The 21097-nt window shown below is 39.7% G+C and overlaps 2 protein-coding genes across 4 annotated transcripts in view; one reads left to right on the top strand and one right to left on the bottom strand.

Moving 5' to 3' along the window:
• LOC119176091 (uncharacterized) overlaps positions 1–3672 on the top strand; it is a 42087-nt gene extending 38415 nt beyond the window's left edge. The window contains exon 4 of the mRNA XM_037427220.2: positions 175–3672. Within this exon, the coding sequence (XP_037283117.2) occupies positions 175–1754 (1580 nt within the window). The 3' untranslated portion in view covers positions 1755–3672. The remainder of the gene's footprint in view (positions 1–174) is intronic.
• Positions 1–21097, bottom strand: part of Rab3GAP1 (RAB3 GTPase activating protein subunit 1) — a 358494-nt gene that overhangs the window by 263775 nt on the left and 73622 nt on the right. For all 3 annotated transcript variants that reach the window (XM_037427224.2, XM_075876887.1, XM_075876886.1), the window contains 4 exons: positions 18087–18179; positions 15038–15228; positions 12477–12551; positions 11843–12015 (listed from right to left, as the gene is read on the bottom strand). In XM_037427224.2, coding sequence (XP_037283121.2) covers positions 11843–12015; positions 12477–12551; positions 15038–15228; positions 18087–18179 — 532 coding nt within the window. The remainder of the gene's footprint in view (positions 1–11842; positions 12016–12476; positions 12552–15037; positions 15229–18086; positions 18180–21097) is intronic.

Genomic DNA, 21097 nt, shown 5'->3' with positions numbered 1-21097 from the left:
ACCTTTAATTAATGACAAGGAAACATGCACAGAATGTCTCTTCTGCTCTTCAATTCCATCTTTTCTCAAAGTAAACATGTTATGGCCTTCCTGCTACATCACAAATTAGATGAGGGTGAGAAAAATTTCAAGACTATCTACTTTTTTACACCATTTTTTTTTATTACTTTCCAGGACCCTACCTTGAGTGTGACTGCCGGATAAGGTGGATTGCAGAGTGGATTGCGAACAAAGACCTCCAAGTAACAAGTCGTGAACGAAACCCTCAATACTGTGGAAAGCCCGACCACCTCAAGCGACGCACATTTGCAAAAATTGAGCCTTCAGAGTTTATATGCAATGTTTCAACTACAACACCACCCCCAACAACAACTACAATGATGACAACAACAGTTCCTACGACAACTACTGAAAGTAAGCCTGTGATGCCAACCACCACAAGACCTCCTACCACACCAAGCACCACTATAATGATGACAACTACAACCACTACTAGTACTATGACGACACCTTCAGTGGCACCAGCAATCACTACAACTACAGCTCCTGAACCAACAAGTGTTCACCTAAATGAACTGGTTGTTGCAGAAACCACCACCTTCAGGGAGCCATTTGTATCATTGAGCGAGTCAGCAGCTGATGTCGTCACATATGCTCCAGAGCAAACTGATGCACCAGCTCCATCTCAAAGACAAGCCAGCAACAAGCACGTTCGTCCACTACTATCATCCCCAAGGAATCAAGACACTCAGGCACCATCCACTAAAGTTCTGTTAGTTCCATATATTTTGAATGCTCAGAGAAAAGATTCGGCAGTCACTATTGAGTGGCAAAGTGATGGAGAGTCTCCTTTAGGTTTCCAAGTAGTTTATCGACTCTTTGGAGAGAAGATTTATCGCCATGGGCCTACACTCCGGCCAGATCAGAGGAAGTACACAATGCAAAATCTGCCAACAAATGAGTGCCTTGTGGTGTGCATTGTAAACCTGCAAGATGCACAAGACATTGGTATAGACGACATCCTACCCTCCCGGTGCAAAGAGCTCAAGCTAGAGCGCTACGTAATTGCCCATTTAGACAAAATCATCATTGCATCTTCAGCAGCTGTGTGTGGCATCATCATACTGGCTGTCATCATCTTTCTTTGTTGCTGGCGCAAGAAGCAAAGTCGTAGAAGTGGTCACAAATCTCGTCTGCCATTGCCAACATCTACTGTACACCCAACCATCAAGCCAACAGATGAGTGGGAGACCGTGTCTATGTACAGCAGCCGGAGTATTCCTCGAGCACGCATGTATCACATGGATAATGCCAATGGATCTGTAAATCAGAGCTTTGTCATGGATGACAATCGCTCCCACATTTCCCATTTCTCGCACATGCCCAATGGCTACTCCTCAAAGGCCCGTTCTACAGCTGATGGCCAGTCTCACAGGTCCTATTCTCAAATGTCGAACAAGTATCGTGGTCTTGGCAACCCAGAAGTCCGCAAGTCACAGCAGTCCTTATCAGCTTTGTCAGGAACCCATTCTTTTCTTGATGCTCACATAGGTCCAACAACGCGACCACTTGCCAATGGCAAAAAGAGAGTGCTGCACAATGGCCGGCTTGCATCGGCCAGTTCTATGCACTCGCTCAACGAGTATGACTCGGACTGGAATGCCCGGACAGAAAACTGGAAGGACAATGAAGTGGACATATACGTAGGGCAGAGTCATGTGGCACCTTCGCACAGCAAGTACCACCACCGGTAGGACACTTGCCCTAATTTGTTGTGCAGCAATGGCATCAGAGTGCTCACACAGCACCACTAGTGCAAGGTGTCTATGTCAGCGTGTAAGCATGATTTTCTGTCATGCCAGACAGCACTTGTCTTTAGTGGTGCTCCATAATGGCTGTTCATTGCAACCGCAACTTTTCTGCCTGTATGAAATGTTGACAGTGAAGTGCCAAAAAAACGGGAGTATCGCTGAAGAACTTCTGCAACTGTGCTCTGGAGCTACGTGGCTGAACTATCAGAGTGCTCGAGACTTTTTGTCGTTTAGTGTAAAGCTACAGTGAACTCAGGAGTGCAGACATGCACAACCTACTATGTTCACACTGCTGAGCAGTATGTTCAAAAAGGACTATGCTTTATACATTACACAAATAGAAATGCTGTTTAGCTTGGCCATTGCCTTGTGACTCACACACAATACAAGTAACAAAAGCAAAAAAAGAAAATAATGTATTGTTGACGTGTTTCTTTATGCAGAGTGGTTGGAAGGGCCAGAAAAGAAGATAAGTCACATTTGCTAAAATGTTTCACAACTGTCAATTTCATCATGCAGTCACTGAGAGATTTTTATATTGTTGATAAGCCAATACAGATAATAAACAGAAATGACCATAAGCCGTTATAGATAATGAGCAGGAACGATCACAAGTTATGCCTCAAAATACATTTATTTTCAAGATTGAAACTGCCCACTCAACAATCCCTTCTCCTCATGTCAGTCTGAATCATTAATTTAAATATGACAAAATTCAACAGTAGATTGTCGCAACAGATGCTGAAATAACGCATATCATAATTGAATATATGTACAGTTGTGTGTTGCAAATGCAGATAGCTAGTTAATACTCTTATGGTGATTACCGTGTACCAATCAATGCTTTTATCATGCATTTTCATTTATAAAAAACCTCATTATTCATCCTGTACAGAATTTCTGGTGCCTGAACAATATACTTTTCCAACACAGTCGAAGAGCTTCATTTGCTGTCATGAAGATAGTGCAAAACAAGCACTATTATGGATTGTACCACCTTTCATGAAATGTACTTCAGGAATCTGTGAAAGTAGCATAGATCTACTTTGAAAAAAAAAAAAATCCATGATCAATTGTTGCCAATCACTGATCTACTTTAAAAAAAAAAAAAATCTATGATCAAATGTTTCCAATCTGGTCCAGTTCCTTACACTTACCACATTGAAATTTCTTCAATCAATTATTAAAACACGTTTTACATTTGCTGGTTAAAATTAGTAGGGAACTATTTAAAACTTGTCGAATGCCTTTACTTTATCAAACGATAGAGGCAATTGTAAAGTTGCTGTCAAGACAGATTTCGCCTAATTTTTATGCCAACGGTCTGATGAGAGAAAAAACATTGTTAGTAATGAAGCAGAAGCGCATGAAGTCAAGTCACACATGGTATTTCTAAAACATGTTGTAGCATTTCTTTGATTATGCTTTTATGGCAGTGTTTAATCCTAGGTACATTGTAGTTTTTGGTGTGCCAATGATTAATTCCAAAAGAAAGCTTGAAGAAAGCTTCTACAATGCAAAAAGCCACTCCTCTCTCAGAGGAAAATACAAATAGGAAAGATGGAATCACGTTCATTGCAACATTTTTATATGCACAAGATGATTTTAGAATGAAATTAGCACGATGTGCACGCTAACCCATCATAAACAAAAAAGCTGTAAAATGCCACAAATTACTAGTTTAGCTGAGTGATACCTTTAATCAGCTTTTCAAGTGTGGAAACCTCTTTCTGGCAAAAAAAGAAAAATGCGATTCCATTCCATTCTTCTTTCATTTTTCAGCTATGTCACCAGAACTTTGTGTTTTGTAAATAAATGCATAATAAAAATTTCTTGCGTTCAAGAAATTTCTGCCTTCAAAGTTGTACAAAGCAAATAATTCTTTTTTACAGTGTTTTCATGATTATTTGGCATTGTAAGCACTAACTTTCATACATATCCGACATGTGCCACCATAATTTTGTCCTTCAATATATCTACCTGCTATAAAGTGAGATGAATAGAAAAAAAAACTTTCAATAAGAGCAATATATTGGATTTTGTGGCTATAATTCAGCTCCACAACAAGAGTAAAGAATGGCACAGTTGTAACGGTTAGCAGGTTATAACACATGCATGGATGCATGCACACATATGCACATGATGCTTTTTTCAGACAATACAAATTTTTAAATAAAAATCCTATGAAGTAAGGCTCCTGTAATTGTTGCACACGAACCCCACGTCGAGGCAGAAATACTTGGCCAAAGTTATAATGACATTGTTGCGATGAATTAAAAGGAACCCACTAACTCCTTGATTATTTACTTGAGGAGAGGCGTGTATATTGCAAAGTTGTTGAACGTGCCACTTTATAGTGTCCTACCCATTTTTTAGACATTATAAAAGTTGCACCTAGCCTGTCTAAACACTTAGCAATGCTACTTAAATCTAGCTATTTTCAGGCACACTATTTAATAGGCAAGAAATTTTCTACAAACAGATAAGATAGAGAGAGAAAAGAAAGACAGATAATTCCACTTTACTAACTATCACTTGCAAATCCATAACTTCAAGCATACAATCTTTATCAATATTGTAATGGATCGTTTGTAACACAGCATTATCTACACAAAGCAGCCACCCCCAAATCCACATATTTGGCCCCTCAAAGCAGTGCAGTGTTGTGAACCAGTAAGAATGTTTAGCAGTTCACAGGGAGGTTTTATAAAAAGTTTTCATGCTTCTCAACACACTGGCAACAATGAATTTTCTTGGCAGCTCACTTCTGAGAAGGAAAAAAATCCGTCAGAATATTGTGACATTCATAAGTCAATCTTTCATGAACTACTTCTTCAATTTGGTTCGAACTGATGTTAACACAGTTTTATTACCGTAAAGTTACTGCCACAATAAAGTTATTGTGGTCCCCGAAAAGTTACCTAGCTTCAACAGCATTTGGTGCAACTTCAAGACACAGCACAGATGAGTGCTTGTGTGTATACAGCAGTGCCCACAATCCTGAGAAAATTACATGTATTGACAGAGCTCAGACCAAATGCAATTATATAAAGTATTCATAGCAGTTTGACTACATCAAGATAATCTAACACGTTCGTCATACAACAACACTACAGTCCCTACTCAGATGCATATGTGAACATGGTAGGCATGGTAAGTTGGACAGCATGCTTGAACCTTCAAGGTACACCTTGAGCATGGTAGCGAGGATCATTTTTTGCAACACACTGCATCTGACCACTTGAAAATTTCTCAGATATTAGTGGTGGTCGAGCCAGTTTAGAACTTGAAGCAGTTTTTGGCACAGGAAAAAGTATGTTTTGGAGCAGATTTAGAGCAGGAGAAACTGTGTCTTGGAGCATGTATGGAACAGCCAAAACAGAACTTAGGATTACTTGGAGCAGACCATGTCTAAAATTTTAGTGAATATCCATATTAGTGTTCATACAGGAAATGCTGCTGCAGCGGAAACGAGCAGCCAATGCCAACATGCAGAAAGCAACCATTAATAAAGTTCTTGGCACCAAAAAGTCACATTCTGACTTCACTGTAAAGTACAAGATATGTGTTGAAGTGGAGCGATTAGTGACAAGGCAAGCATGGCCCATACAGTTTGTGCGAATAATGGGTATCATGGGGTCAAAAGAAAAAAAAATCTTCACCAGGAAACCAGCACTACGATGAAAAGTCGTTGCAAATGAGAACACCCTGTTTTGCACTGCCTGTGCAGATAGTGCATTGAATATTTGCACACCCCAACTTACTATAGATGCTCCATCATTATTCAACAATAGAGGCGTGCGTGCACAGCGACCTTCTCCTTTCAGTTTCGAGCACTTGGAATTGAGCACTTGCTTCCAGTCTTCCACATGTTCAGAAAGTCTTCTAAAAAACAGCCAGGCCTGCGCACAATGCGCAGCGCAGTCACAGCGAAAGCTGGAAGAGCAGACTTACAGAGCCTCCTTCATACACTCCTTGAGCAACTGCTATAAGCGCAGATGGAGGATACCCACTATACCATAAACCATAACTTTTGTGTAGTAGGGAGGCATTCGCTACGCTATCCTTCATCATTCTTCGAAGAAGCATAATACCTGCTACACACTTGCAAGAAATTTTGTGCAATTTTTTGAAGCTGTAGTGGCTGAGGACGATGACAAATTATGCCTGAAGCTTTAGTAATGGGTTGGAGCATTCGACAACCCACTCAGTATGCTATTCGCATTGTTTGACACCCGATTGTTCGTTGGCTGTTCTAAAACAATTTCTTACTCATATCAACGCAATTTCTTTCCCGACATCAAGCCAGCCTAGGGTCAGTTTCCATCGGAGTTTCAAGCACCAATGTAGCTCAGTAGTAGAACACTGGGCTGGCATGCAGGGGACCTGGGTTTGAATCTTATCGTGACTTTGATGTTTTTATTCTCCTAGTTTTTTTTTTCTCACTTCCCGCAATAGTGGTTACGGACACTGGCAGCGATCAACTACAGCACATGCGACCCATATTGTGATTGCATAACAATTTTCGCTACAAAAATTAAACTTACGAAATGAACTGGTAGGAAAAGGCGGGGGGGGGGGGGGGGGGCAGTGGCCAATACAAGAATAGAGGAGAGGGATGCTTTATTTCCTTGCAGCCTTCAGGAAGACAACTCTGCTTGCAGGAACATTGGCTTTAATGACACCCTGCGTTCACAATTTTCTCCCATTAAAATGATGTGAAGGTTCAACAGGTATGAAGTCCCGTGCTACTTATAGGGTTAAGCAATAAATATGGTGGCCCACGAGAATGCCAGATGGCAGAAGGCTACCTACTGCTGGTTAGGTGGAAGGAGTGCCACCAGTAATTTTGGGGGAGGGTGAGGCATACCCGGCCAAATACCCCCCTTCTTTACCCCCACGGTCACCTCTTGAATTAGCCATTCACAGTGGTTCTAAGATGGGGAGCGGCAAAGATATTGTAGGGTTCCACAATCACAGAAGACTAATGCGACTACATCCAGTTACTTCCTCATTAATTTACAGTCTCACACTGTGCTTTGGACTTAAGCCACCGCACGGCGTAGTTAGGTAGTCCATGAACAGCGAGAAATGCTCACGGCAGCATCGCTCATAGTTCGCTAATGTGCAATTTGCGAAAAAAAAAAAAAAAAGGGGCTGCGCTGAGCACGCTCACAAGTGTAGTTCCAAACTAGTGGAAGGTAATCAGTAGGGCATATTTGCAAGCGAGGCAACTTAATTGATGTTTATTGTTAAATGATGACAACATTTATTATTCATATAGCGTTCAGAATGCGTGACAGTGTTTTTTATCTATGAATCACTGGGCGGCTCAGTTTCTATGTGGGCTGGCTAAACATACAATCAACACGTGCAACGAACGCATGGGTATGGTAGCTAGCATGGACGCGCGAGCAGTGGTGCTAGACAGAGAGGCTCGGTGGTGAATTTCACAGCTCGGTTGGCTTGTCCGCAATGTCGTCTCTTTGATGCATAGGGTGGCAAGCTCACTGATGAGTCAACTCACTCGGACTCACTCAGACTCAGATCGAGCCAAGAGTTTGAGCCTGAGTGAGTCTGGAGAGTAATATTTTGGTGAATTTGAGTCCGAGTGAGTACGGTGGAAGAAAAGTTTCGTGAATTTAGTGAGCCTGAATCCGAGCGAGTCCAAATCACAAGATATTGTTATAAAGAGAAAAGACATTGCAGAATGTATTTACAAGGTATTTATACAGACACCTAGAGCCAGGCATACAAAGCAGAGCCAAGTCCACATGATTATCAGGCAACATCGTCTTCCACTTTGCTGTCTTCCTCATCATCTCCAATAGCGCTTCGTAGTAATATTTATTGAGTGATTCTGAGTAAGTTCTTCCTGTTTATGCCGACCTACAAATACTCATTTTCAGCATTACTATCAGCCCTGCCTGGATTCACATGCATACTCGCGTCTACTCATACTCATTCTGAAGTAGTATCATTCATATGCAATTTAATTATTTATTGGTAAATCGCATAAATTAATTAAAGAGGTGCCTTGGCTCCCCCTTCTCCCACCAACTCTTTTGATTGATTGATACGTGGGGTTTAACGTCCCAAAACCACCATATGATTATGAGAGATGCCATAGTGGACAGCTTCGGAAATTTCAACCACGAGGGGTTCTTTAACGTGCACCCAAATCTGAGCACACCAGCCTGCAGCATTTTTGTCACAAGCGAAAATGCAGCTGCCGCAGCCGTGATTCGATCCCGCGACCTGCGGGTCAGCGACTGAGTACCTCAGCCACTAGACCACTGCAGCGCGGCCCCATGAACTCTTTCAGAGAAGTTCTTGATAAATATATCTCATGTTATCATCTCTTAAGAAAAAAGTCCTTGCTGGTTTGCAAGCACTCATAGCTCGTACTCAAAGGCACTATATCAAAGGGTACCAAGAACAGCACCAGTTACGCGAGATAGTGGTGTTAAAAAGCATTGACACCATGGTCAAAAAAGGTGATTCTAGGCTGACAGACTCATGAGTTGACTCACTGAGACTCGCTCAGACTCAGATCGAGCTGTCAGTTTGAGTGAGTCTGGGTGAGTAATATTTTAGTGAGTTTGAGTTCAAATGAATCTGGTTGAAGAAAATTTTCGTGAGTGTGAGTCCAGGTGAGTCTCAGCTCAGGAAAATTTTCGTAAGTCCGAGTGAATTCAAAGTGCAAGATACATCTTATGAGTGAGTCTGAGTGAGCTCGGAAGTTTTTGCCGACCTATGCAAAAGACGAGGCTTCCATCGGCGAGCAGGCCCCTTCCGCAAACTTCTCAAAACCATCTCTAAATCTTCACTTTTCTTATCTCTTTTATTCCCTCCTTATCTCATCCCTTGTGAACCGCTGCTGAGGTGTCGCACTTGAATGCATTCAGCTGCGGGGTTAACTTTTAACACGAAAGTGCTTTATGCCGGGGTTCACCAAGACTTCAGTGACGCACTTCCGTGATGGAAATGACTTAAAGAAAATACGTATGATCAGAAGATAACAAAAAAAAAGTTCCATCGACGGCAGTCGAATTCATGACCTCTGAGTTCGCGACAACAGCTGCCGGGCATGCTATCCTCTGTGCCATGGTCACATACTTCGTATGCTTTAAAAAATATGCCATTTATATCTACCACTATCCCATCACAGCATTGTTGGTAATATGCAATAATGCAACGTGACTGTGGCATCCGCAATTAGTTCCCTCAACGCATCATTTCTAAGCATCCATCTCATTTGGCGTGTTTCCAATAGGAAAAGTGCAATTTCATCAACGCCTTGACACACCCCAAGATGCTGACCTTACCCTAAGTGTCACCTTCGCTCATAGCATCCATCCATACAAAAATATCTCTGCACCGCCCTCTGGTTTTATGCGTTCTCCACTCATGCTTGCCCCTCAAAGAATCGCGGCTGGCTAAAGGGAAGAAACAATGTGCGCTGCATTCCCTTCTGGTTGGGTGATCGGGCAGTGGTGTCCAATAACTCCAACATGATGCGAGTAAGTGACATTAGCCCAAGTTTGGCATCCTATTAGTCACGCTTTTCTGGCTGTCACATCGCTTTCTCTAGTTCCTCTCTCACCATTAACTACTACAGCCACAAGCACTTTGACCACAAGGATTTGTTTAATCACTGGCCATCGGCCATTGGGATGGAGATGTATGAATAAGTAAACAAGGATGCCTCCACGTTAAGCAGTGCACCAATAGATATTGTGCAAGCTCTCTTGAATAAATGTACAGTAAACAGTAAACTACTTCTGTAAGGGCATGTTTTACTTTTGTGTTTTACCGATTCCTATGACAAAAGAATGAACCATGTTTTTTCTTCATTTCCTCCTTTAAAAAACACTCCGCTCCGACGCCCCCCCCCCCATTGCTAAACATGCTCTACATGGGAGTTTAGGTTTAGGTTTACAACATCCATACCGAAGTACGCTGCACAGGTCAATTTAGAGGAAGTTATCATTGCTAAATACGTACATATCAAACAACTTTCTCAGGGCTGAATCTTCATTGACGTGACGTGAAGACGCCGTTTACAGCACACAGTGCTGATAGCTGCTGTCGCTTGGCCCCGGTGGCTACATTATGGTACACAAAGTGACTTGCCAACGAAACAAAATTCACTTTGCTAAGTGTTATCGCCAGTTCCCAAACGAATAAAATACTAGACTATTGCCGGCATGCTAAACTTTCAACAATGAAAACACACCCGGTGGTGTAGAGACTTTGCTTAGGTTGGAAGTAATGACAAAAATTAATCGCTGGGATAAAGTGAGAAGACAGCATTAGCAGCATTATTGAAAAGCTCTAGCTGTGTTTGCTGCCAAACAAAAAATATTTTTGGGCCATAATTGATCCAATGCCGAGAAAACAGGTGGATAGTAATAAACTTTGGCACTGTTGACGCAAGCTGTACTCAAATGTGCACAACAAAGTGCAGGGATATGAAAGTGTGGCGAAATAGTGCAATAGACGCAGTGGATCACCACTGAGATAAGAGTTTTAGTTTAAAGCTGTCTTTGACATTGATTATTTCATTAATTTAGAACAAAATACTAATTCATAGTAACATTCGAACTATTTTGTTTTTTTAAAAGTACACTGTTCACAACACATATAGCACACATACATTATCAGTTGGCTATACAAACCAACCTTTCAAAGAAACAAGGTGAAGAATGAGTTGAAATTCAACATTTGTTTGTGATAAGTGGAATAAATGCTCAGTGAAGCCCTAATCAGGGTAAAGTTAGAGTTAAGTATTTCTCACCTATTTTGCTTAATCAGACATATAACCAAGCCTTTACCATATGTGCACATGTGTGCAGCCCATGCTTTTGCCTATTTAATCATCCCACCTAAAAATTGAATGCTTGTCAAACCCTGCACTTATGAATGCACACATGGGTGTGCACACATATGTGTTCATATGAATTCCAGTTGTTTCAAGAGATGTGTCCGAAATCCTCAGAAATCAGGAAAAATGCTATATTTGTTCAGTACAATTACAGTTTCTTTTCCTGTAGATGCAAGCATCTTTGGTACGTTAAAGACATTTAAGAAAGCTAAGTTAATTACAACTTCAATTGGCAAACTTAGGCAGTTATGCCAAATAGGAGAATTTGAGTTCTTCATGCAAAAAACCCATTGCAGCTTCGAGCTCGAAAAAACGGTTTCTGGAAATAATTGTAAAGTAATAACATTCAACCAAATTCACCAATAAAACCAGTACACAGAAGTGCAACTGCCACATTCTTCTGAGAGGCCCAGAATGAGTGAGTGTCATTGTAGTAACTATCCAGCAACTTCATTGTGTGGGTGAGTGAGCTGTGCATGCAATTAGAGCACACCTGGTGCACATACATTAAGAAATGCTGAAGAACTACACTTGTGTAATCACTGTCTTGAACAGCGACGTCATTATGGCCATCTGCTTGGTGCGCCCATCAGAGGATTGGCTTTGATTTTGCCATTGAATTCACTTAAGTTTTATTACACCACAATAATTGCTATAACGTGGCTCTTTTTGAAATCTCAAAGCTGCAATAAGTTCTTTGCATGAAGAACTTTAACTCTCCCATTTGACATAACTGCCAAACTCTACTAATAAAAAATGTAATTAACTTTCTGAATTACTGTCCCGAATGATGTCTTTAACCATCTTAAGTTGCCTGCCGCTACAAAAAAAGCAACTGTGAAGGCAGCGAACAGATATAGCATTTTAATGATTTCTGAAAACTTTGCAAACATTTCTTGAAAAACTTATGATTATATATATGAACAAAACATATGGAGCTAATATCTCAATAAAGGACAAAAAATATACACAAGTACAGTACCAATGCAATAGGCACCAGACTCCAGAGATCTGCACCATTGCAATCAGTCCAGCTCTAATGATTAAAAGTGCCACAGAAATTGCTATGGTCAAAGCATCGTTAGCATGTAAGTGTCTATTATGTTGAAACAGAACAGTGCAATAACTCCTAAGTTGCACTCACCTTGGTAGAGTGAGGTTGTTTTCCCAGTAGTAACGCATTTCCGCAATTACTCTGACCCAAAGCTGCGCAAGTGCTTCGATGCCCCCACACGCATGGTACACGTGTGCTGCCGCAAGGGCTAGACGCCAAAGGAGACTGTTTGGATGGGTCGTCTTCAATGAATTCAGGCTTTCCTAAAAAGAAATATATTATAGCGTCTTCACATGCTCATTTCAACCTAATGAATTTGAACACCATCCGAAAATGCACAGGTGGGGGCTCGTACCCATACAAACAATGTCACCATATCCAAACGATGCTGCCGTGCCTGATCTTTTTCCTTGTGTGCACATTTTTCAGTCTGTGAAACTTGTTAACTGTAATGAGCATTCTTATCTATTATTATGTCTATTTCTCTTTATTATTATTATTATTATTATTATTATTATTATTATTATTATTATTATTATTATTATTATTATTATTCATGAATAAACAATGCACCTATATCCATGACAATTTTTTTTGCCTCTTCTACATCCCTAAAAAAATTGAGAAAATTTTGTTTTGAAATAGGTCACTCTGAAGGTTTTAAATGTGCAATGAAAATAAATATGCAATGCATCTCAATCTTCATGAAATTTCAGTTTCTTACCTTCAGTTCCAAGAGCTTAGTATTTGTGTCTGCCTCCGGGGGTGACTCAACTTCTGGAGATTCAGCCATCACATTCTACAAAGAAATTTACAAGCAAAGACTGATTACATGCACTGGCTGTACAGAGCACAGCTTTTAGTTAAAGGAACACTAAAGGCAACTACTAAGTCGACATTGATTGTTGAAATAGCAGTCCAGAAACCTCGTAGTGTTACTTTTGCGCCGAAGAAGGACTTAATTTGAAATAACATTGCGTTTTAGTGGTCCACATCGAGTTAGCGAACTCCAAATTGCCCGCCTCAACGGAACGTCTGACGTCACTGTTGCCGTGCACAACGCTGCCCGGCTTTCATGCGCGGCCGCCGACACTATAGTAGCAGCAGAGGGACAGTAGCGGGAGCTACAGCAGGAACAATAGCTATTGAATAATTTTTGGCCATGGCCTTCAAAATTTCAGGCATGCTTGGTGCCCACTAGAATGCACGACCTGCCCAGTTCGACCACGCGAAAATTGAATTTTCAAACCATTTGCGCCATTCCCCATAGTAACGTCCGGGGGTTCATTTTTTCCATGAATCAAATGGAAACGAACAAGCATCATTTGATTATGTCTCTTGATGCACAGAAGGTTCTTTATTTAGTGCAGCTAGATCGATTACTAGTGATTAATTGTAGGTGGTTCATCTGACATCTGGATTATTTTGAGAATGTCCTACTGCGGCGCATGTATCCTTGTGCATTTACCTTAATTTCTCGGTAAGTAGGGCACTGCTGCTGATAATATTGTCATTTTAGACGTTGTCATACATTGAGCTTTCACTCTGATGTAAATTGTAATTTGAATTTAGTGTCCCTTGAAGAGCTGCAGAGGCTATAGAGTAAATTAATGTGCAGGCAACTAAACAAAATAATGGAAACGGTACCCAGGATCTGCACAAACTGTAGTGACTCAAAGTAAAACAAAGTTTTTAGGCTAATATATACACAAGATGAACAAATATTTATCAGAATTTATCACTTTAATCCCTCTTTTCAATGAATTTGTGACATACTACAGGAAGGGGTGTATTCAGAATTTTATTTCAGTGGGGGGAGGGGGAGTTTAAATTATACTTTATGTATGTTAATGCCTGCATTTTTATGTATGTTTGTATGTGTACACTCAAGGAAAATTCAAAAAATTTCGGAGCGGATTTTCAACCCCCACCCCCCTTGGTTGTGCCCCGCTGGAAGCTACTGCTAACTAATGTAACACAAAGAATGATGTATCTTTCAAAGCATCTGTTGCACAAACTAAGCTCATTCTCTCTATCCATAATTCTGAGACGTTAATTATGGTTACTTTTTATAAGTTACACTGGACTATTTTCTAAAGGAACTATCACTCAGAAGTTGTGCAATACACATGCACATGAGCATGCACACACAAAGATATACCTTTCAGTCACCCAATATTTATCAATGAGTCCTGCATGACAACACGAAATTTCATTTGCCAGAAATCATACAGAACAATGACATTGATAAAAAACTTATTTCTTAAGATGTGTTCATAATTAAAGGCAGAAAAATGAAAAATATATAGTAAAAATGAAAAACATATAGTAAACCATAACATTTCACTTTGTAACAGTTGCTATCTGTGAAAAAGTACAAATTTCAAATATGAACAATGCTCCACAATGAAAGATTAACTGGAAGCACACTAGCTGTGCATGCCACATGGAAAAGGAGTTCCTTGATGCAGAACACTGGGGAAGACTGCAACTCTTGCAGTAATTTTTTTTCTGGCTGGGTTTTGCTGATGTTGCACTTATTGGAATTCCAGTACACATCTAAATTAGGCCCATAAATATCGTTCCTGCTGTCACTTTCTTAATTAACAAACTCAGACAAAAAGATAGCACACTCTAACCTGCAACTGCTCATTCCATAAAAAAATATCAATTGCACACAAAGCACGACCATATAATGTTCCACCTTTTCAATTGTGCTTGATGCTGGTAGAGGAAACACTATATCGTTGAAAGAGACAGCCCTTTTGAGCCCATTGGCATCAAGTTGAAATTCCCACTCTGGTTATCACTGATGTAATAACTTCAATTAGTCTCCAATGATGCTCATAAATTATACTTGTTATTGAGGAAAAATTGTATATTGCATTTGAAACCAAACCCGCAATAAACCTGGCAGCTTTACTGACCTCTTCCTGCGTAAAGTAGGAGAAACTGATTAGCATTAAATTCACATCATAGTCCAGCACCCCTTACATAATTTGATGGACGATGTAGCATGGATGCAAAATTGAACACGCAAACTTGGCCTTTAGTTTTATTTTTTATAACTGCACTTACCTACATAGAAATATTCAGATTTGAAAAAGAAATCTGGCCAATAAGTTGGTTAGTTAGTTAGTTCAATGTTCTTCGAATAATAAATTAAGAAAAAATTAAACTAAGTTCAAGAGATCAGTCAGCTCATGAATGTATAAACACAACAAAGTGGAACAAAGAGAACAACAATTGGACCTAGCAAAGAGGAGAGACACAGTGCTGTACTACCTTTTCTTGAGGAGTGGCATCTGAAGACAGGAATACATAGCCCAGAATTTCAATGAGCAGTTCTTGATTTTGTAGAAGCATGTTACGTGGGCTTTCTAGGGAGACCTCCGGCTGAGGCAGCTGAGGCAGTCGAAAAGGCAGAGCATTGGGCTGTGCCAGTCGATCCAATGCATCAAGTATTTCAGCCTTGGCTGAAAAAAGTGGTAGAAAAATTGTGTAAATTCCTACCTAAATGCACACACAATGCAATGTCATCTGTTCATTGTTTGAACAAGCCAGCAGAATGTTTTAAATGCTTGGCGGGATGTTTTAATTACATTACACCGCATGATTTTAAAAATAGCTGGTGCCAACTAATGAGGGATAATGCAGCACAAACTGTATGAATGGCTTCTGAAGCCCCATTGGTTATTTAAGCTTGTACATTGCTTAGCTTAAAGTGAACAAAACTGAGAGAATTAATCAATGCATGATTCCTACAGGTTTCAAAGCAGAAAATTCAAGAATATTCAGGGGCATGTCACACATATTTCACGCACTAAAAAGTGACATTCAAATCAGCAAATTTTTTACAATAACAATGTTTCAAATTTGTACTAAATTTACTGCTTTTACATAAACAGTTGAAACTCTGTTTAAAAAAGTAATCATTATGCACAAATTACTTTGTAGAATTGGGAAGTTTCTAAATTCAAGGAAGCCGTTTTTTAGTCCTTCGAAACCTAAAATTGTCATACAAAGACACCTAAAATTTACCACCACATTACTTTTGCATCTAGACCCCTCGTGCTCACGTGAAAAGTGTCTTGGTTTATCGAACATAGAGACTCACTTATGCAGTCCAAGCGATGCAGGCCAAATTGACACTGACATGAAATATTACATACAGCAGAAATGCAATGAAAGGGAGAACAAACACAGTGATTATGCGAGCAGGGCGAGTGAGAAAGTTGGGAAGAAAACATCAGTGTAATTTGTCACATAAATCATGAAACAACAGAAGCACACAGTAGTGTTCCTACGGGAGTATTGAGATGAACAACTGCCACCCATAGTACCATGTGGTACGTAACAGCGCAACTGTTGAGTCCACTGTTCCATACATGAGGGTGGTATCTAGCTTTGTCAATATAAAACGAGGCTCGTGACAATAGGAGACAGATGTTTTAACACAAAAGCGTTAGTGCAAGTGCCTTAGGAAAACCATCAGTGTAAAAAAAAATAGAAACAAATTAGTGCTTCTTTGTAGTAATTAATTTTTTTAAACATTGCTAAATCTGTTATGGCTCCAAGCTAGATTCTTTAGTTCCATTTAACGACCTTCGACCCTATGAGTGCCTGTTGGGGAATGCTAATTTCTGCCTTGGATTGGGAACTACATAAAGTCTGGCTTTGTTAGATCGAGCTTAACGGTATTATCATACTATAAGAAAGTCTAGCCTTGATGCCATGGTAAAGTACTTCCCAATGTTCATGATAGGTGTTGAGAGTTTTCTAGTATTAGCAAGGCTTGACATAGTTACAATGTACTAGCCACATTCACTGCTCGCTTGACAGAGAAAAAAGCAACATAAATACAGGAGACAAGAGTGAAGTATTATGGAGAGAAGTAAAGGGAGAAAAAGCAAGACTAGATGAACTGATGGGTGAGGAAGGAAATGAACAATAGGACAAGGCATGAACAAGGAGAATACACGCAAACTCACACAGTGTGTTATTAATGGAATGAAAGGTTTGCCGCATCGACACTAATATAGCAGGTTGCAACATATACTTTAGATTGCACTGATCCCAAAATTCAAGAATTTTCAAGGAAAACATATAACTCTAGGACTTTTACTTTTAAAGGACTTTAAATCGTACATTTAAATTCAAGGATCTTCAAGGTTTTCAAGGGCCTGTATGAACCCCGTTGATGGCTCAATTCTTTGTTAGACACAGTCTAACGAAGCGATCAGATAATGAAGCTAAGAAAGGAAGAGGAGACATTATTTGTAGGTTTTAGCTGTAGTATAGTAATTATGATATAAATAAAAGGGAATTGAAGTGGATGAAAAGTCAACTTTTGATAAGTAGAGATGGAACGTACAACCTTCAGATAACGCATCTTATGTTCTACCAAATGAGCTACAGCAGTGATTGCTTTTCCATTTACTTTAATGGGTATGTATGTTTTTATGTAATCCTGGAAGTGTTAACCAGTGCTGGCCGCAGCCATGAGGCTTAATGTAGAACACTTTTTTTTGCATGCTTTGATGCCTGGCACATTTTCACAATGTTGACACAGAGTCACTAAGTCTCTGTTTAGCAGACTGCGTGGGAATGTGTTGGAAACATGTCCAAGTTGGCTAGGTGACCAGGCCTTGGATTCCCATACATTCTGTTAAACAGTGGCTTGTCACCACCAACATTTACTTATTGCACGTTTTCTCACTTAACAAGCGACAAGAGTACTGCTCTTAATTTGGCACTGGGAAAGGGTAATTTAGATGTACAAAACAAATATTGCTTTCCTCTTCAGTGTCCATTTGAGCTTATTCTTTGTTAGCTATCAACTTTTTTTTTTTCAACAAAATAAATGAAAACAGTTCTGAATAAATGCTTTATCAGCTTAAATTGAGTAGTATTGGTACACAGCACCCATTTGAAACAAACCATATATTTTTTGTTTTAAAAAAAAGGCTGTATTAGGTGGAACTTTCATTTTTTTGCCTTTAGAATCGAAACAAAATTCTTGCACTGAATTTCTTTCTCTGCGCCTTCTAGAAGCACAAGTAAGGCACCGAATTTCCCCAAAAAAGTAACATATCAAAGGCCAACATGAGAAAGCATAGTTTACAAAAGTTGAACAGCATTTATGTAAATAATGCAAAAAATGAACTAAATGATTTAGGAATGGTAAACTACCCTCCACAGCTCAAACTTTCCAGGTGTACCTGAAATATAACCAGCATTGATGGAAATGATTTATCCAAGTACCATGCGGACAAGAAATGAAGTACCATGCAAGGATGTTAACTAAAGAAAGCACAACGAGAACAAGCATTACCAGAGAAGTCTTCCGTCTGAACCATAATCTTGAGCACATCGTCGAGTGTATCTGTCATCTGACATACCACAAAGAAGTTCCTCAGGTACTCTTCTACAAAAGTAAACAAATGAAATGAACATCAAGATATGAAATTAAAAAAAAAAGGGTCAATAGAATGACTGTCCTTTAGCTCGCTATACAATTGTACAAACAAGCAGGAAACAGAGCACTGCTATGCACTGACCCAATAACTGCACTAACCAATGAATATAAATTATTTAAGAGCTTTTTTTTACACTATTTAAAAATAAATGTCCTAGAAACATTGAAAAATCAACACTGCTATAAAAATATCATTGTGGCTGGCCACTGCGCTTATATCACACCAGTTCATAAGGCGGAATGGAATCACAGATTAAGTGCAAGTGCTGCCATAAACACAGTATAGATTCCCCAACAAACTAACAAAAAACCTTATATTTTTTTGTGAAGAAAGAAAGCAACCAGTGTGCAATCATTTATTTAAAATCTAAATTCATATGACACAAATGAACCAAAAGGCAATAATTTAGCACATTTGAAAAGGCATGACAGCATAGTAAGCAGGGGTGCGAGCCTATGTATGAAACACACAGCAGTACAAGATCACCTGCTAGATCATGATAACATACTGCAATCCTCACTGTCAGCCATTTGACAGTGGTATTTATTGCCAAGCATGTATGTAGAAAATACATTTTTTATTACCCCTAGCAAACAACGTAAACTTTGTTTTGAAGACAAGGCATTAAAGAATTATGGTCTGCCTTCACAGCCCTTGGTTTCTCTTTACTGCTTGGCTGTGCGGAATGGCTGGCGGTGCCTGAATAGATGCCCAAGAACCACAAAGTGATAGAGAGTGAGCAGAAACTACTTATATCACTGACCTTTTCAAAGTATTTTAGCGCAGCGAAACGTATGCTAGAAAACAAATAATAAAAACCTGTTCGGGGGATAGCAGCACTAGTGGCGATTGTCGCTGGCAACAATTTCCAATACAGTGGTCAACAATTCAGATTAGAAAAGTTATTAGTACGATGCACCACATCTCCAAGAAAAGCATTCTGATGGCTATATTTCCAGAATGAAAAACGAGACGACAACACATTATTGTGGATGACCATCAAGTTCTGTGATTACTAGGTTTCCTGAATGAACAGCATCACTACAACATATCATGCCTGTCACCATCACTTTCTGCACCTGCACTACAGGACGCTTGCCGTCCGAAGGCTCTCTAATATGTAAGTTATTAGTAATACTAAAGAGACTGGAACAGATGGTGCCACATATGCATTCTATTCCCCTCTGCATGCTTCCTGCTGTGCCCCCCTCACGCGCGTGCTCACCATTAGTTTTTTGTCGTTACATGGCTATTTCGTGCTATAGATGGTCCAGCTCACTCGCCCCGCTTGCATCTTCAATCCACCAACTCATGGTACTTTGGAGGGAGACTGTTTTTATAGCTTGAAAAAAGCGTACACAAACTTTGCAGCATCATTACGATGCTTGGTTGTTGACAAGCTTACAAGAGATCAAACATAGTGATAATACTAATATGTAGAATTTTACATTCTAAAACCATGATATGATTATGTGAGAAATCAAAGTGGAGGGCTGTGAAAATTTTTACCATCTGGTCTTCTTTAACAAGCACTGACCTCGCACAGTACCCGGGCCGCTATTATTTCACCTCCATCAAACTTGCAACTTTCGAGTCAGCAGCTGAGCACCCTAGCCACTGATCAACCGAGGCGCACAAGAGATCGAAGAATGCTAAGGTGCTGCGCTCTTTTGAAAGCAGCAACTGACAATAAGCAGGCAGAATGCGTCTTTGCTATTACGAGCAAGAAAAAGGACGCCAAGTGATGGGTCGTGCGGCCGCACAGGATATGGCAGCTGAAATTTTACTCCCACAATTGATACCCACATTCGCGAGATAAAAATTTCAGTATTTGCGAATCTTCTTTCAGGGAATGTTTACATTGCCCCTATAGTAGTGCAGCATGTTTTGCGTGGTTGCCGGAAAAGGGTTTTGCACAATAGCATTGCAAGGCAGCTCTTATCATGTTTATTATGTTTGGCATAAAATTAATGCCTTCGGCATAACAGATGAAAATCAGTGCACCAGGGAAACTGGTTGCTACATTTACATTGTAATCACTTTATATTAAGTTCACTTTTGATTGTTAGTTTTTTCATGTGCACAATGCAACATGCACCAAGCTCCAACTTCTTTGTGAACATTTATAGCATATTTTTATTGTATAAAAAGATATGAACGGCATGCCTGTTTTTAAAGCTCTTGAAAGCAAATGATGACCTCATTTCCTGAATGACAAGAGGTGTGTATGCTCTTTAGTGTGTCTGTCAGTTTTCGTCCTCCTTTATTAGATTCATGACAAAGCTACAATAATGTAGTAAATGTTTGTGAATTCTTGCCTTAAAAAAAAAGGTGGAGGTGCTCAAGAAAACTTTGGAGAAAAAAAAATGTAATACAGCTTAAAAAGCATCAGTATGTGTGCAACTGTGATGGGACTGGCATAAAATTAATCTCAGATGGGTCATTGCACATCTGGTGCATGGCTGCATGTAGTTTTATATCTTTCTATACACCTCCACACACAACATGTCTTCTAGCATGTGAAGTGATCCAAAGAAATGGGAACAGTGCGGCGATCACGTATGCCATTCGCATTTGTTTTCATCGCACTCTCACTTACATCAGATCATCATTAATTGCAACATGCACATCTCTAGCAGTTTTATTAAAGCAGATAGATTAGAAGAGGTTCAACATGAATGCCTACCACGGAGCACATCTGTGCTGCTTGGTTCACATATTTTTCATCGCTTTAGTACACGTGCGTGTGTGCTTATGAAAAGTGAAAACTGCATTTATTTTTTGCCTAGTGATTTAGAGAATAATGGTATGCTTTATTCAGGGCTGCAAAAGTGCACGCATTTCGTAAAACACATGCAATTTCACG

This window comes from Rhipicephalus microplus, chromosome X (assembly GCF_043290135.1).
Source record: "Rhipicephalus microplus isolate Deutch F79 chromosome X, USDA_Rmic, whole genome shotgun sequence".
NCBI lineage: Eukaryota > Metazoa > Arthropoda > Arachnida > Ixodida > Ixodidae > Rhipicephalus > Rhipicephalus microplus.
The sequence above is the reverse complement of the archived record's forward strand: the minus strand, read 5'-3'. Positions and strand labels throughout refer to the sequence as shown.